This window comes from Drosophila suzukii, chromosome 3 (genome assembly GCF_043229965.1).
Source record: "Drosophila suzukii chromosome 3, CBGP_Dsuzu_IsoJpt1.0, whole genome shotgun sequence".
Lineage (NCBI taxonomy): Eukaryota > Metazoa > Arthropoda > Insecta > Diptera > Drosophilidae > Drosophila > Drosophila suzukii.
Window position 1 is genome coordinate 23,184,514 of NC_092082.1, and position 16,313 is coordinate 23,200,826.

The 16,313-nt window shown below is 43.6% G+C and overlaps 9 protein-coding genes across 12 annotated transcripts in view; 7 read left to right on the plus strand and 2 right to left on the minus strand.

The window, feature by feature from the left end:
- Positions 1-1,551, minus strand: part of Indy (I'm not dead yet) — a 44,264-nt gene extending 42,713 nt beyond the window's left edge. The window contains exon 1 of the mRNA XM_065864384.2: positions 1,510-1,551. Coding sequence (XP_065720456.1) covers positions 1,510-1,536 — 27 coding nt within the window. The 5' untranslated portion in view covers positions 1,537-1,551. The remainder of the gene's footprint in view (positions 1-1,509) is intronic.
- Positions 1-16,313, plus strand: part of RpL26 (ribosomal protein L26) — a 165,931-nt gene that overhangs the window by 124,917 nt on the left and 24,701 nt on the right. The gene's annotated exons all lie outside the window — the stretch shown is intronic.
- Positions 1,124-3,289, plus strand: LOC108020700 (trypsin 3A1). The gene is made up of 4 exons (XM_036815785.3): positions 1,124-1,251; positions 1,542-1,880; positions 2,680-2,975; positions 3,038-3,289. Exons 1-4 carry the CDS (start codon positions 1,185-1,187, stop codon positions 3,191-3,193), a joined length of 858 nt encoding a protein of 285 aa, XP_036671680.3. The 5' UTR covers positions 1,124-1,184; the 3' UTR covers positions 3,194-3,289.
- LOC118877400 (serine/threonine-protein kinase fray2) lies at positions 3,565-5,216 on the plus strand. Of its 2 annotated transcripts, none has more exons than XM_036816062.3 (2): positions 3,565-3,712; positions 3,771-5,215. In XM_036816062.3, exons 1-2 carry the CDS (start codon positions 3,687-3,689, stop codon positions 4,795-4,797), a joined length of 1,053 nt encoding a protein of 350 aa, XP_036671957.3. In that variant the 5' UTR covers positions 3,565-3,686; the 3' UTR covers positions 4,798-5,215. The 2 variants fall into 2 exon arrangements, with proteins under 2 accessions (XP_036671957.3, XP_070852186.1); XM_070996085.1 differs by having other exon boundaries at positions 3,695-3,712; positions 3,775-5,216.
- On the plus strand, positions 5,430-6,969 carry Dysb (dystrobrevin binding protein dysbindin). The gene is made up of 2 exons (XM_017089087.4): positions 5,430-6,288; positions 6,343-6,969. Exons 1-2 carry the CDS (start codon positions 5,523-5,525, stop codon positions 6,441-6,443), a joined length of 867 nt encoding a protein of 288 aa, XP_016944576.3. The 5' UTR covers positions 5,430-5,522; the 3' UTR covers positions 6,444-6,969.
- On the plus strand, positions 7,033-7,751 carry Grx1 (Glutaredoxin 1). Its single transcript, XM_017089088.4, has 3 exons — positions 7,033-7,308; positions 7,364-7,468; positions 7,526-7,751. The coding sequence occupies exons 1-3, from the start codon at positions 7,165-7,167 to the stop codon at positions 7,619-7,621; spliced, it is 345 nt and encodes a 114-aa protein (XP_016944577.4). The 5' UTR covers positions 7,033-7,164; the 3' UTR covers positions 7,622-7,751.
- Positions 8,000-8,695, plus strand: Blos3 (Biogenesis of lysosome-related organelles complex 1, subunit 3). The gene is made up of 3 exons (XM_017089103.4): positions 8,000-8,155; positions 8,214-8,343; positions 8,406-8,695. Exons 1-3 carry the CDS (start codon positions 8,093-8,095, stop codon positions 8,642-8,644), a joined length of 432 nt encoding a protein of 143 aa, XP_016944592.3. The 5' UTR covers positions 8,000-8,092; the 3' UTR covers positions 8,645-8,695.
- On the minus strand, positions 8,646-10,406 carry Rad9 (cell cycle checkpoint control protein Rad9). Its single transcript, XM_017089102.4, has 4 exons — positions 10,281-10,406; positions 9,990-10,213; positions 9,785-9,936; positions 8,646-9,649 (listed from the first exon to the last, which is right to left on the minus strand). Exons 1-4 carry the CDS (start codon positions 10,312-10,314, stop codon positions 8,692-8,694), a joined length of 1,368 nt encoding a protein of 455 aa, XP_016944591.3. The 5' UTR covers positions 10,315-10,406; the 3' UTR covers positions 8,646-8,691.
- Positions 10,796-16,309, plus strand: Uggt (UDP-glucose-glycoprotein glucosyltransferase). The gene is made up of 2 exons (XM_017089099.4): positions 10,796-11,217; positions 11,542-16,309. Exons 1-2 carry the CDS (start codon positions 10,989-10,991, stop codon positions 15,957-15,959), a joined length of 4,647 nt encoding a protein of 1,548 aa, XP_016944588.4. The 5' UTR covers positions 10,796-10,988; the 3' UTR covers positions 15,960-16,309.

Genomic DNA, 16,313 nt, shown 5'->3' on the forward strand with positions numbered 1-16,313 from the left:
GCTAAGATAAATTAGCTATTCAAATCGACCTCATCATCACGCCAATTGCATTGAGTGTGGGCCACGATTGCCTTAGTTTTAAGGGCAATGTTAATGTCAAAGCGGTAATATTACATTGATTGTACCGACATTGAATTTCAATTAAAATTGGGCCCCATCACAATATCATATGCAACGCAGACGTCTTCATTTGCATAATAGACCCGATGATTACCAAGTCCAAGCTGATGGAAATATGACGTCTAAGGTTATCTACAATGTGAGAATTTAATTATGCCAAATGTAGGCAATGACAAAACTGTAACGATTAACGAAGGTCTAGGAAATTTAATGGTTGAGTAAATATTATATCGAACAAGCCTTTTATTAAATTACACATTAAAAAGTATCCATTTTCTAGTTTCAAAACTCACAAGGCATATTTTCTTTTTGAATTTTTTTAAAGTATAAAGAGTATGATATGTAATCAGATATAAACAAAAAGGAGCAAACATTATGCAATGTCATGTCATATGATTAACAAGTGATTTAACGATTAAATTGAACGTATCAATATTTTCTCCGTATTGCAACCATCTCAATAACACCTTAAGTACGTGTTAATCGCATAAATAATATACCAAAATAAGGATGGTGGGCCAATAAACTGAGCTCCGCCGCCCTATAGAGGTGGCAACGAAAATCAAGCATAAATATTGTCACACCTTTTGTCGTACACTATTCAATGTCATGAACTTCGTTGGGTCATAAAACGCAAAACATACACAACTTTATTTTCGGCTATTGTTTACCTTTCGGTTTTGTTTTCCATTTTTTGGCAGCTCCTTAATTCCCCCGCCGAGCCAATTGAAATGCCAAAACGTGTGCACATGGCACCCACACAAAACGATGGGACAGGTAGTGCAGCGTGGAAAAAAGCTCGGAGCTTCAGGCAACAGGTGCTAAATGCCCGACTTCCGTTTGTTATCAGGCCAAGAGAGCGACGCTGAGAGGGCCCACAGAGCTTTCCGGTTAATCCGCATAGAACTCCGGACGAAAATAAAATAAGTCAGTGGAACAGAGACGAAGCTAAGCACCTATATATAAATTAATTGGCGCACAGAATTTTTGTGGCAGTTGCGTTTAAGCTTGAACCGTGCTTAACGGGTTTTTGGTGCTCAGAACTCTGGTTGTGTACACAGAAAATGTCAAAATTCGTCTTCGTAATCGCGATCCTGTCGCTAGTGAAATGTGGACAGTCCCAAATTGCTTGTGAGTTGACAGAACGCAACAAAATATATCTCATGGTTAAATGTTATTAATCAATTTGTGATCTAAAAAGTAAAGTATGGTGCTCATGGACCCTAATGTCCATTTTAAAAATTTATTTTTTCCAATTGCACTTTATTCACCAAGAAAATGTAAAGAGGTTTTAATGTAAAAGTCTAATCTTTAAGATTCAATTATAAAAATTGCGTTGCCTCTCATGATCACAAACACCCCATGTAATTATATAATAATAGAACTTACCCGAATTAATATTCCGCTGACTCCCATGATAGTTACCAACCAGCCCTGTTCGTTTCGGAATCCCAAGATAGTGGGTGGCAGCGAGGCGGAGCGCAACGAAATGCCCTATATGGTTAGTTTAATGCGTCGCGGTGGTCACTTCTGTGGCGGCACGATTATCTCCGAGCGATGGATCCTCACGGCGGGACATTGCATCTGCAATGGCCTGCAGCAGTTTATGAAACCCGCTCAAATCCAAGGAGCTGTGGGTCTGCACAGCATCAGAGAGTATCTCAACGGGATTGGCAACGGTCCGGATGCACTGAGGGTGGACTTCAAGAACATTGTGCCCCATCCGCAGTACGACTGCAATGATGTGAAGCATGATATAGGTATCTATGTGTTTTGATAACATTTTATAAATAGTGTGTTTGAATAGTACAAAACGTAATCTTTTCCCAATTCTAGTTTGTTTTCATATCCAGCAATATTTGATGAATTTTTTACTTTAAAAATACGTTAAAAAAAACTACTTGCCCGAATTCTTTGAAACTTTGGAATAAATTAGTCTGGTAATTTTCTTAAAAAAGAAAAACGTATTTTTGACCAAAAATCGGATTAGCTGGCCCAGTGTGCGTTGTATAATTTTACAACTGAAACGAATTTGAGCTTTAGAATAAATGTTCAACTACATTTGGTATAAAGTTAATACTATAAATTTGAATTCAAGTTAGACTAAACAGTTCAGTAATAGAACTAAAGTTAAAAAAAAGGTCAAAATTTGGGTTTGTTTTAGTTGACAAGCTCTAAATACAACTTCTTATTTTTGATGAAGATTCTTTTTTTGTTTGTGTGTTTTTAGCACACATTTTAGCATGTGAAATAATTAACGTAAACTTTTCCAGAAAGGTTTATGTACAACTGTCTGGTCAATTATCTCTAAGTTAAATAATTTTTTATAAAAAGAATTTGCCTTTCCTTACAAAACATATTAGGTATTTTTTATGAAAACATATCATATTCTAGGCGGATATTGTAAACACTCCAAAAATTATTTTTCAATTTTTTAATTGTAAAAATGTTTTAAAAATACCGATAAATAATTTTTTTAAACTAAATTAAAGTAACTGAACGCCTTTATCTGTAACCCTTACGCATTTTCAAGTTGGTAAAAAGTTTTTTTTCTTACAGCACTGATGGAAATGGTGCAGCCGATCCGATTCTCCGCCCACATCCAGCCCAGCTGCGTGGGATCCGACGAAGGACACCGAAGTTTGGAGCAGGAGTACGGGACTGTTTCCGGTTGGGGCTGGACGCACGAGAACCAAGCGGAGAACGACCGATCGGACGTCCTGCGCAAAGCCACCGTTAAGATCTGGAACAACGAGGTGTGCGAGAGGTCCTACAGGTCCCTGGGAAAAAGTAACACTATTGGAGAGACGCAATTGTGCGCGGGCTATGAAAACGGTCAAATTGATTCGTGTTGGGTGAGTATTCAGTTGGCTGATACAGCACAAATGTTATGCTCTGGGTTTACTTACCTTCACAGGCGGACTCCGGCGGCCCACTGATGTCCAAGGAGCATCACCTGGTCGGCGTAGTGTCCACTGGAATAGGCTGCGCTCGTCCTGGTTTGCCCGGAATCTATACGCGCGTCAGTAAATACGTGTCTTGGATGCAGAATGTGATAGGAGGCAGGAAATAGTTGGCCAGGAATCTGGAGCCAAATGATTGTGATTCACCTGTGATATTAGTCGTACTATATAATGTGATTTTGTCAATAAAAGTTTTCTTTAACCGATTTGCGCCATTTTTAAGCGCCGTACGCCATTTTAAAACACTACGGTACTTAAGAAATTTTGGTATTTAGTAGGGACGTATATCGTAAACTGAGTCATTATCAGTAACGCCAATTAGCTTTATCAACAATAAAATACCGTTATGTACAAAAAATCTCACAAATTCCCTGAATCCTTTATTTTTTGTGAAAAATATGTGTTCAAATTAAGGGATTTTTAACATTAACATTAAAAGGTTAAAAATTTAATTTTATAAGTTTATCGACTACCCACATGATATATATCGATAGTCACACAAATCATCGATGTTTCTAAAAACTTAAAAAACATCGATGCATCGATATTTCCATCGGTGTTTCTCCACCTCTATAATGCAAAAACAAAACAAAATATACGTATATGGAAATGGATTCTGAACTTACAAAGTAAATATTTCTAGTTAAAACAAATTATAAGTTTAGTTAAGTATTGTTTTTCCATTAGCCAGGCCATTGCCGAGCTGATGCGCGAGATAGAAGGCCAGAATACCAGTGTCAGCATCCACAAACAAAGCGAGCGAAAAGTAAACCCATTGGGAAAACCAAACAAGCGCTTTTTAAAAACCACAATAAATACGGTGATCCAGCATAATAAAAGAACAAACGAGCGCACGCAGGCCAATTGCCGGCAAAAACTCCAGGATCTGGATGACGTCTATGAAAGGAGGAAGTCCAATTACTTTTACAACCGCGATGCAGGGAGAAATCGAAGTGTGGACAGGAGCAGGAGCAGAAGTTCCAGCAGGAGCCGCAGCAGAAGTCGGCCCAGGAGTCGCCCCAAAAAGGCCAAAAAAAGACGCAGTAGGAGGAGAAGCAGGAGCAGCAGAAGTTCCAGCCGCAGTCGCAGTCGTTCGCATCGTAGGAAGAAGCACAAAAAGAAGGTCAAGAAGCACAAAAAGTCCAAGCGAAATCGCCCGAGAAGTCACAGCAGCAGTTGGGATCGGGAAATGCCGCCCAGCGATTCTACACCCATAGCCCAACCTTCGGAAATATTTTTCAACCACTCCAAGAACATGGCTTTGGCCGTGGAAATGGCCTATAGTCACTTATTGAATGGGAATGGACAACATATAGCCAAAGACTCCGAGGAAAGACCATCTTCTCCTCTGTGTGACATCGACATAGTCCGCGAACTAATGTCCGATGAAGAACCTGACAAGTCCGGGGAGCCCGATGCCCTGTCCATTTCATCCGGCGACGAAGTGGAGAACGTTCTTACCATCAAAGTAAGCTCGAATTCCGAGTCCTCAAGCTCGGATACTGACTCCGATTCCAAGCACAGCGCTGGCAGCTGTATAACCCTAGAAGAATCGGAGTCTGATAACAATAGTGATATAGAAATAATAGAGTGCCATGAAGAGGCGAAAAGGTCAACTGAACCTGCGCCTCAACCTGAACCTGAATCGAAAAACGAAAAGCAACAGGCGGATGAAAGTGCCGACCTCACCACCGTGGACCTGACTGAAGATTAATTAGGATTAAGTTTAGTTAGAAAACTTTAATCGCCGTTGACCAACATCACAGAGAATTTATAAACCAAGGAACACCAAAAAATTATATTTTTCTGGTCTTGAAAGTGTTTTTGGTAGTTCTAAGTACTGAGACCTAACATAAGATGCTTCTCAGAAGTATTTCATTTAATGTTGAAAATTAAGCCTGGAGACTAACATCGGAAGTTGTAATGAGTTATTTTATCAACAGCAGATTATGTTCTAGGAATATTAATTGACTACACTTCTTAATATTAAAACTTGAATGAAATTAAATTTATGTTTTATGAATACCCACCGAAGTAGCCGAAGTTGCTTACGGTGTTAATTTCCGCTAAATACGGTTTATTATTTTTAAATTGTTCAAAAATGTTTAAATAAAAACGCATGTATTTAAATTTAAAAAAAAAATTTTACTTACAAATTTGTTTCTTAAAAAAAGATTTTTAAAATTATCTTCACATTATTCAATATAATCAAAAATGGCATTTGTCAGCATTGGTCAACGAACTATACATATTCAAGCGATATGCCTTAAGTGTAGGGTATCAAACTGTTGCTCTCTCTAACCGATTTCTCCCACTCTCTCTGGCCACCTGCCAAAACAGCTGATTCTTTATTTACCAATTAATTTTCGATGGAAAACGCCAGCAAGGGAGACAATTAGAAATCGCTTTTTTAAATAAATACAGATCAGTGGCCGCAAAATGTTTGGGAGCCTAAAAAAGAAGCTGAGCAGTGCGATTCAGGAGGGCCTGGTGATATCGGAGAATCTGCAGCAGCAATATCGCCAGCGTGTCAGTTCCGGAAACTCGGGGAGCCCCCAAACCAGTGGGCTAACGACTCCCACATCGCCACTGGGTCTCAACGAGAGTCTGTCCTCCAGCAGGAGCAGTAGTCTCTCCCTAAGTGCTCCCTTCCAGCTGACCGACGGTGTACCTAGCCATCTGAACGTGGCAGCGGGCTGCAGTTTGTTGGCCAAATACGAGGACGACTGGCAACAGATCCATGGCGCCAATGAGGAAAATGCGGAGAAGGCCGCGCAGATTGCCTCCCAAATCTCCGGAGTCCAGAACAAGGCCAGCAACCAACGCAGGATCATCAGTGACCTGAACAGCAGTCTGGCGGGAATTCCCACGCTGATTGCCCAACTACAAGCTAGCTCAAAGGTCCTTAACTCCCTGGAACAAATGGGACAGCAATTGGAGGTTGAGCTGGAGAAACTGGAGGATCTGTGCGAAGAGTGCGAACTCCAGGAGTTTATCCTCGAGCAGCAGTTCCAGCTGTCGCGGCACAAGCAGAAAAAGCTCAACGAACTGGAGCAGTACCGCCAGCAAATAGCCTCCAAACACCAATCCAAAATAAAGGATCAGGAGAAGAAGCTATTGCAGCTGCAGAGGGAACGGCAAGCTGTCTTTGACGATGCATTCCGCGGCGACATGGAGGAGTACAAACAGCACGGCCAGCTGACCAGTAAATTTAAATCTAAATTCATTAAATAACTGAAATAACACCTCTCCCTTTTAGAAATTCAAACCACCAGCAACAAGTTGGCTTTGGAGGAAGTGGTCCTTGAGGCAAACGAAGTGGAGACAAAGGATGCTCTTGAGCAATTTTTGAATGGATAACTTACGTACACCCCGCAAAAGACTCACTTTCGTGCCTTTCAGTGCAATAAGCAGTGTAAATTGTTGAAATATTCTATAGGGGATTCCAGATCAGATGTAAGCCTGCGTTTGCCAATACCAAAATATTTGATACGGTTTTTAGTATTTGAAAAGTCGTAGCTACATCTTAGAAACAGAACCTATACAAAGGGTTTTTAGTTTGAAATATTAAGTTTCAGTGCCAAACTGATTTGTATATTATAAATCGAAAAAATTCTCTCTTTGCCAAAAATTAGCTGAAAGTATCAGCAAAACCTGCAGGACAAAACATGTTTTGAGAAACAAACGCAAAATCAAAACGAATCTTCAGGAATCCCCCATATATTTACAATTTACAAAATTAGTTGATGTGGCAACGACACTGGGTGTTTTGACAGCATTTCAAATAAGCGTTGTTTTTATTATATTAATTGTATTTCGATTGTACACACCTAAGTACCTACAGATGCCTTGTATTTTATATGAATATAGAAAATATTAAAAGAGACGAACATGTTTATGATTACGCGATGGTAATTGCACAGCGTGGCAACTCTGTCGTCAAAAACAGCTGATTGCCAATTAGTGATTAAAGAAGTGACTAAAACAAGAGATAATTCCCCGCAGCTTGCACCTGTCGCAGCTTTCATTGCGCCCCGCATTGCCCCCCAAGTTTCCGTACCCTTTCCTGGACTTCGAGCTTATGGGCGCAGTTGGATCCGCTCTGAGATCCCCATTAGTCGACATGTCTACCAAGCAAGCGAAATTCGTTGAAAACACGATTGCCAGCAATAAAGTGGTGATATTTAGCAAGACCTACTGTCCCTACTGCACGATGGCGAAAGAAGTAAGTGACGAGACCTTCAGCAGGGTCGAAACGAAATTAAATCATTCCTTTCCAGCCCTTCAAAAAGCTCAACGTGGAGGCCACCATAATAGAACTCGATGGAAATCCCGATGGGAACGAGATTCAGGCGGTTCTGGGCGAAATCACAGGGGCCAGAACGGTGGGTATACCAATCCACTGCTATATAAACATTGTATTATATCTTTCTTATCTTTAGGTTCCCCGCGTCTTCATCGATGGCAAGTTCATCGGCGGCGGCACAGACATCAAACGAATGTTCGAAACGGGCGCTCTGCAGAAATATTTCCAGTAAAAATCCGATCGTGCAATATCCTAAACTCTGTGCAAAGTCTTATTCATTTTTAAAAGTTGTAGCACGTTGTACTAGTTAATGTTCAAAGTCTTAAATACATTCTTTTAAATAATGTCTGCTTGTAAACATATGAATTTGTTAACGTATTATTTGTATGGGTCATTTTGAGACTAGGTCTTGACACTATTTGATAGTGCTGTTTAGGTCAGCTAAATTGATGTCAGTACACAGAACAGTAATCCTGTTCAAGCATATACATTATAGTGTCGCAAAATCTTCCTTTCACCGGTTAAATGTTAACAAACACAACATACTCCCTTACTCTGCAAGTAATGGGTATAAACCCCTTTAACAGCGCCCATGTAAACAACTGTTGGATAGTGTCATCGATCTGGCAGCAACATAACAGAGCTGCCACTCCGTAAATAATAATTATTTACATTTTGTTTATAGTAATTAATTGCCTGAGCAATGTCTGACTTAGTGAGCGGAGAAGCCTCCGAATCGGATGAGGAACTGCAGGACAAGCACAAGGTTATTGGGAGTTCCTTATCAAAATGATCTTCTTTGCAATAACACTGGTTTATTGCAGATTTTCGCAGCTGAAGTACCGGGGGAAGCCTCCGAAGAAGATGATGAAGACATTTACGAACAACGAACCAGCAGCCAGGTGAACAACACAGCCTCCATCTACCGGAATAATCTCCTCCAGAGGAAACTTAGTAAACAGACTAAAGCTAAGCCTCATCCCTCACATTTTTAACAACATAAACCCCCTTTCCAGTTGAAAACAACATTGCCATTTGGAGATCTCTCACTGCTTTCACCCGCAGCTTTGTACTGAGTGCCTCCAAGCAGCTCGTCACCACTGACCAAATGCTCATCAAATCCCAGGTCAATCTGCAGTCCGCCCACACTTCTCTCCAACAGGCCCAGAAGAACGCTCAGGAACTGCAATCCCGGGTAGCTGTCGTGATGACCAGCAGCTTCCTCCCGCACATTAACACCCAGAAAGCTAGCTGAGTTGAACTTATACATACTGTATTTGCTGATAAACGATCAAATCTAGGCTAATCCTCTGTATCGGAATTGGGCGCATATATCTGAGTGTTCGGCGATGGCTCCCGAGGAACGTAGGTGCTCTGAAAGCACCGCGAGAAGATGGTTCGCATCTTGTTCGGCCGTTCCGGAGACTGGGGTATGGTTTCATCGTCCTCGGAAGACGTTTCTGGCGGCCTTCCTTCCTTCGAACTGTCCGTGTTGAAGAAGCAAACCTCCGTGCTGTTGGGCGGCGCTGGAGCAGGTGCCATGCTGGCCTCCAAGGCGGCATCCGCAGCTGCCAGCATAAGGGCCTCCTGCTCCGCCTCGTCTTCAATCAGCACCACAGTGTCCACCTCGGCTAGGATGCGAGGCTGTTGGACAGAAGGCGCCTCAGAGTGTCGGAACTGGAACAGAGGAGTTTCCAGGCTTGTTTCCAACTGACTGTCTTCCAATCTCCGTTTCGGCTGCACTGCAGCCGTTTCCGAAGTACTGCTCTTGCGCTTGCTGGTCACATTTGGACCCGGTGCACTGTTCTTTCCCTTGGATACAGTCTCTCGCACATCTGCATCCTGCACTGTCAAATCCCTTTGACAATAATCCTCCGAAAAGCTCACATCATCAGGCGACAGGGTTGACATGATCAGCAGGCACTCAATTTCGGCGTGCTTCTTAATTTTCAGCAGAAAAGGCATGCCCGCATCGTCGAACTCCAAGGTCAGAGAAGCATTCAAGCACTCGGCGAAAAGAAGAAAGGCTCGAAACTCCTTGATGCAAAAGGTGATGATCGTTTCCTTGGTCACCTGGTACTGGTCGAACTCACTGGGCTTAAGCTTCAGCTGCGTGCGCATGAATTTATCATTCACTCGGGCCCCTTCTATGTAGTTTTTGGCCACCACACTGCCCGAGTTGGCCTCTAGGGTAAGCTCCTCCTCTGAGGAATTAAAGTTGCTGGAGATGTCCGTAAAAAGTTTGTGATCACCGCGAATCCTGAGGGGAAAGAGAGGATAATTTAGTTTTAGAAGCAATTAATTTCATTTTAAAATGTTAAGGGGCGTTCTATTGACTAACTATTATGGGCCATTTAAGTCTTTTGTAAAGTAGAAAATTCGTCGTTAAACCTACAAATTTGGCATCTGATCGGTGTTGATGTTTGTGTTGATATTTTGGTCATCTATGATGGATATGGTGGCCTCCTTTGTGGTCTCCAGTTTGCAGCGGAGATTCACCTGCAGGTTGGTCTGATTGTCCAGTATATTGAGTTCACAGTACTCAACCTGGAAGATATACTTATGATAACCAATCCCTATCTAGTAATCGTTCACCATACCTCGTTCATGTTGCGGAATACGGCCAAACATCCCTTCATAGATATCTTGCAGTAGAAATCCGAGTTCGGGGCGTCGAACACCTCGAACACACTTCTTTTGAAGGAGATACTGCCCACGGCTGATTGAGTGGCATTTATGGCCCGCATTTGCAGCGATTGCTGGTCAATCTCGATGAACATTTCCTTGCCCACCTTGGACAGCGATTGTACGGCCTTGGCAATAACTGAAAACATGAATTTAGTTAGTAAACAGTACGTTTATCAGATGACCCGACCTAAAAAATAACATACCCCTTGCATTGCTGCCCTCCAAAGTGTATTTCATTGGCAATATTTGCGCTGAGTCCGGTCACGAAATTCGCGCTGAAATTTGTAAACAAACAAATTAGAGTGGCGTACTAATACAACACGGCTTTGAAAAATACTAAGAAAATACTGGTTTTTATTACCTTCCTTTATTTACTTAAAAATAATTATATCTTGCATTTTTTACTCCACTTACCAATCATAGGCTCTGTTTATGATGGGGTTGAGTTATGGAGTTAGTTTACCCCTCGTTTTTTACTTTGATCTTACATGGGCAAAAGTCGAGTCTTTGGTATTTTTTGGTATATTTCATATTTTATTGGGAACCTGACGTAACCGTAGTGTAGGTACGAATTATTTTTTGATAACAACTTTTATTTGCAGTTCCTGCACAGTACAAATATTTTATAAAGAAATAAAATTTAAAAAACAACTTTGTGCCCTGCAAAACATCGATGATACCGGTCTTTCAAAAACATCGATGACTTGGATGCTGGCATCGCTGTTTGTCCACCTCTACCGGTCGAATAATAACGCCACATCAGTTCTAAATTTAATTAATAAAAACTGGGCTAAAACCAGCTAAGAACTGGTGAAAAGTGAAATTACCTGGAGGGAAAAGCCCAGGGTTCTTATATTTCTTACTCGTCCGTAATGCGCGTGGTGGAAACACCGTAAAAACGAGTGGAAACAATGTTACGAGCCGTGGCTTTGTGTGTGTCTGTGGTGCTCCTAGCACTTTATACGCCGACTTCTGGGGAATCCAGTCAGAGCTATCCCATTACCACGCTGATCAATGCCAAGTGGACGCAGACACCCTTGTATCTGGAGATCGCCGAGTATCTGGCCGATGAGCAGGCGGGCCTCTTCTGGGACTACGTTTCGGGGGTGACCAAGTTGGACACGGCTCTGAATGAATACGGTTTGTGTGAATAAATGATGGGATAACCCGCATTATAAGGCCTCTTCTGTAAGGGAATGCATGTAAATGTAGTTCTTTGATGTTGCACCTTACCATTAATGTTGTAAAGAAACGAGTTTTTTTTAAATTTCATTAAAAAAAAGAGTTAAAAATAATAAAACTAAAATTTATCAAATATTTATTATATGATTGCTTCAAACATTCAACGCTTTATTTGATTACTTCAAAAATCTTTACTTTCTTGAAACTCAAATACATGTTATAATGATGTGATTTTCTCCCCCCAGAACCGAATGATTTATTGATTACTGTTTCCCCTTTTAGATACCGAGTCGCAGCAGTACAATGCCGCTGTGGAGCTGGTCAAGAGCCATGTGAGCTCGCCCCAGTTGCCGCTGCTCAAGTTGGTGGTCTCCATGCACAGCCTGACTCCCAGGATTCAGACCCACTTCCAGTTGGCCGAGGAGTTGAGGAGCAGTGGCTCGTGTCAAGCCTTCACTTTTGCCCAGGTGGGTTCCGAACTGGCCTGCAGTTTCAACGAGCTGCAGAAGAAACTGGAACTGCCGGTGGCCAAGGAGAGTTTGGATGCCCCTGTTGTCACCTATAGCTTCGATCACATTTTTCCGGGCAGTGAGAACAATACCCGCACTGTGGTTTTGTACGGCGATTTGGGCAGCTCCCAGTTCCGCACCTACCACAAGCTACTGGAAAAGGAGGCCAACGCTGGCAGGATTCGTTACATCCTGCGTCATCAGTTAGCCAAGAAAGACAGGCGACCAGTACGTCTTTCGGGCTATGGAGTGGAACTTCATCTGAAGTCCACGGAATACAAGAGTCAGGATGATGCGCCCAAACCTGAAGCGGGTTCTACTGCCGATGAGGATATGGCTAATGAATCGGATGTCCAAGGATTCGACTTTAAAGTCCTGAAGCAGAAGCATCCCACACTTAAAAGAGCACTGGATCAACTGCGTCAGACGCTTCTTCAGGGAAACGACGAGATTGCCCAACTGAAAGCCTGGGAGTTCCAGGACTTGGGTCTCCAGGCCGCCGCTGCAGTTGCCGAAATTCAGGGAGATGAAACTCTGCAAATACTTCAGTACACTGCCCACAATTTCCCAATGTTAGCCAGAACTCTGCTGGCCCATAAAGTTACAGACGGCTTGAGGGCGGAGGTTAAGCACAACACGGAAGCATTTGGACGAAGCTTGAATGTCGCGCCTCCTGATGGTGCCCTCTTCATCAACGGACTGTTCTTCGATGCAGACACCATGGATCTGTATTCGCTGATCGAGACATTGCGTTCGGAGATGCGTGTTCTCGAGAGCCTGCACAGCAATAATGTGAGGGGTAACCTAGCCAGTTCATTGCTCGCCCTGGATCTTACGGCCTCTAGCAAAAAGGAATTCGCCATCGATATCCGGGACACTGCTGTGCAGTGGGTTAACGACATTGAGAACGATGCCCACTACAAAAGATGGCCCTCGTCTGTAATGGATCTGTTGCGCCCAACGTTCCCTGGCATGCTGAGAAATATCCGAAAGAATGTGTTCAACCTGGTTTTGGTGGTAGATGCACTGCATCCCACAGCCAGGAGTGTAATTAAACTGTCCGAATCGTTCGTCATTCATCAAGCTCCCATTCGCTTAGGCTTGGTGTTCGATGCGAGGGATGCCAGCACGGATAACCTTGCGGATTATATAGCCATCACTTGTGCCTTTAACTATGTGAGCCAGAAAAAAGACGCCCGAGCTGCGTTGAGTTTCCTTACTGATGTCTATGCGGCCGTGGGGGAGACCAGGGTGGTCACGAAAAAGGATATAGTGAAGCAACTCACGAAGGAGTTCACTACCCTCAGCATTGACAAAGCTGAGGAGTTCCTGGAGGAGGATTCGACCTACGACTATGGCAGGGAGCTGGCAGCGGAGTTCATTCAGCGGTTGGGTTTCGGAGACAAGGGTCAGCCACAGGCTCTGCTGAACGGTGTTCCCATGCCCAGTAATGTTGTAACCGCAGATAGTGACTTTGAGGAAGCCATTTTCACTGAGATCATGACCCACACAACCAACCTGCAAAAGGCTGTGTACAAGGGCGAAATGACGGACAGCGATGTGGCCATTGACTATCTGATGAATCAGCCTCATGTGATGCCCAGATTGAATCAGAGAATTCTCAGCCAGGAGGATGTTAAATATCTGGATATTAATGGTGTGGCCTACAAGAATCTAGGTAATGTAGGAGCTTTAAATCGCTTGTCGAATCGGGATATGACGGCCACTTTGATGGAGAATCTTAAATTTTTTGGTGGCAAGAAGTCTACGGAACTTATAGGCCGCTCATCGCTGCAGTTCCTTACTATTTGGGTGTTTGCCGATTTGGAGACTGAACAGGGACGAGCTCTGCTAACCCATGCTTTGGAATATGTACAGAGCGGAGAGAGTGTGCGTCTGGCTTTTATTCCGAATACCGAAAGCGCTTCCGGATCTGACAAGAAGAATCTAAATCGCCTGGTTTGGGCTGCCATGCAAAGTCTTCCACCAATTCAAGCCACGGAGCAGGTTCTCAAGTGGCTGAAGAAACCAAAAGAAAAGATTGAGATACCTTCACAGTTGGAAGATATTCTTGGTTCCACGGAACTGCACTTAAAGATGTTGAGAGTATATTCCCAGCGTGTGCTGGGTCTGAATAAATCTCAGCGTCTGGTCATCGGTAATGGACGGCTGTATGGCCCTCTGTCCTCAGAGGAAACCTTCGATAGCGCTGACTTCGCTTTGTTGGCCAGGTTTAGTTCCTTGCAGTATGGCGACAAGGTTCGCCAAGTCTTAAAGGAATCTGCTCAAGATGTCAGTGAGGAATTCACAAGCGATACATTGCTCAAGCTATACGCAAGCTTGCTCCCCAGACAAACTAAAACTCGTTTCAAGTTACCTACGGACTTGAAAACCGATCACTCTGTTGTGAAACTGCCGCCCAAACAGGAGAAACTCCCTCATTTTGATATTGCCGCCGTTTTGGATCCCGCCTCTCGTGCAGCACAAAAACTAACGCCTATTCTCATTTTGCTCCGTCAAGTGTTGAACTGCCAACTAAATCTATATCTGATCCCCGTGCCCCAGCACAGCGATATGCCCGTAAAGAACTTCTACAGATATGTTGTGGAACCAGAAGTACAATTCGAAGTGAGTGGCGGAAGATCCGACGGTCCCTTGGCCAAATTCAGTGGATTGCCTGCCAACCCTCTGTTGACCCAGCAGCTGCAGGTTCCCGAAAACTGGTTGGTTGAAGCCGTACGAGCAGTTTACGATTTGGATAACATTAAGTTGACCGATATTGGTGGACCCGTGCACAGCGAATTCGATTTAGAGTACCTGCTCTTGGAGGGTCACTGTTTTGATGCTGCCAGTGGAGCTCCTCCCAGAGGATTACAGTTGGTCTTGGGTACCCAGAGTCAGCCCACTCTTGTAGACACAATTGTCATGGCTAATTTGGGTTACTTCCAATTGAAGGCCAATCCTGGAGCTTGGTCACTACGGCTGCGTGATGGAAAATCCGCGGATATTTATGCTATAAGTCACATTGAAGGACCTAATACCCATCACACCGCTGGTTCATCTGAAGTACAGGTGCTGATAACCTCTCTGCGATCCCATGTCGTTAAGTTGAGGGTATCCAAAAAGCCAGGGATGCAGCAGGCAGAACTCCTGGCGGATGACAACGAGCAGGCGGCTCAATCTGGCATTTGGAACAGCATCGCCAGCAGTTTTGGCGGCAGCAACACTAACCAGCCAGCGCCTGATGAGGATGCGGAAACCATTAACATTTTCTCGGTGGCATCGGGACATCTCTACGAACGCCTGCTGAGGATCATGATGGTTTCGCTGCTGAAACACACAAAGTCTCCCGTAAAGTTCTGGTTCTTGAAGAACTACCTCTCCCCGCAGTTTACCGACTTCCTGCCTCACATGGCCAGTGAGTACAACTTCCAATATGAGTTGGTACAATACAAGTGGCCACGTTGGCTTCATCAGCAAACCGAGAAACAGCGGACCATTTGGGGATACAAGATCCTCTTCCTGGATGTGCTCTTCCCGCTGAATGTTAGAAAAATCATTTTCGTGGATGCCGATGCCATAGTGAGAACTGATATCAAGGAACTGTACGACCTCGACCTCGGAGGAGCGCCCTATGCCTACACACCCTTCTGCGATTCCCGCAAGGAGATGGAGGGCTTCCGCTTCTGGAAACAAGGATACTGGCGAAGCCATCTGATGGGCAGGCGTTACCACATTTCCGCTTTGTACGTGGTGGACTTGAAGAGATTCCGCAAGATTGCAGCAGGAGATCGGCTGAGAGGCCAATACCAGGCCCTAAGCCAGGATCCGAACAGCTTATCCAATCTGGACCAGGACTTGCCCAACAACATGATCCACCAGGTGGCCATTAAATCTCTGCCCGACGATTGGCTATGGTGTCAGACGTGGTGCAGCGACAGCAACTTCAAGAGTGCCAAGGTGATCGATTTGTGCAACAACCCACAGACCAAGGAGGCCAAACTCACGGCCGCCCAGAGGATTGTGCCCGAGTGGAAGGACTACGACGCAGAACTGAAGACCCTGATGGCTCGGATCGAGGATCACGAGAATTCGCATGGCAGGGACTCGGCTGTTGATGATTCAGTTGACGATTCGGTGGAGGTCACTACTGTGACGCCTTCTCATGAACCTAAACACGGCGAGCTGTGATCAACGCGTAGTTAAATCAACTTGTTTAGTGAATTTAAGTCAGATATCGATGGATACACACTTGATTACTTAGCTAAGACCCATCCCCCAACATTGCGACTAAACATATTTGTACATTTTAATTAGAACTTAATGCGATTGATAACGTAAAAAGAAAAACAGCTCACTAAAGTCTGAAATGTTCTTTTAACTCGATTTCAAAAGATTTTCTTGTCTTGCATTCCAAGAGCTATGGCCACTAATTAAATTAAGCTGAAGTTCAATGTCATTAAACTATATACACAAAGAAGGCGTCCTTAAGTTGAAAAGTTTTTCAAATGTATTAAAAGTTGAAGTCAATAGAAATTAAATTCA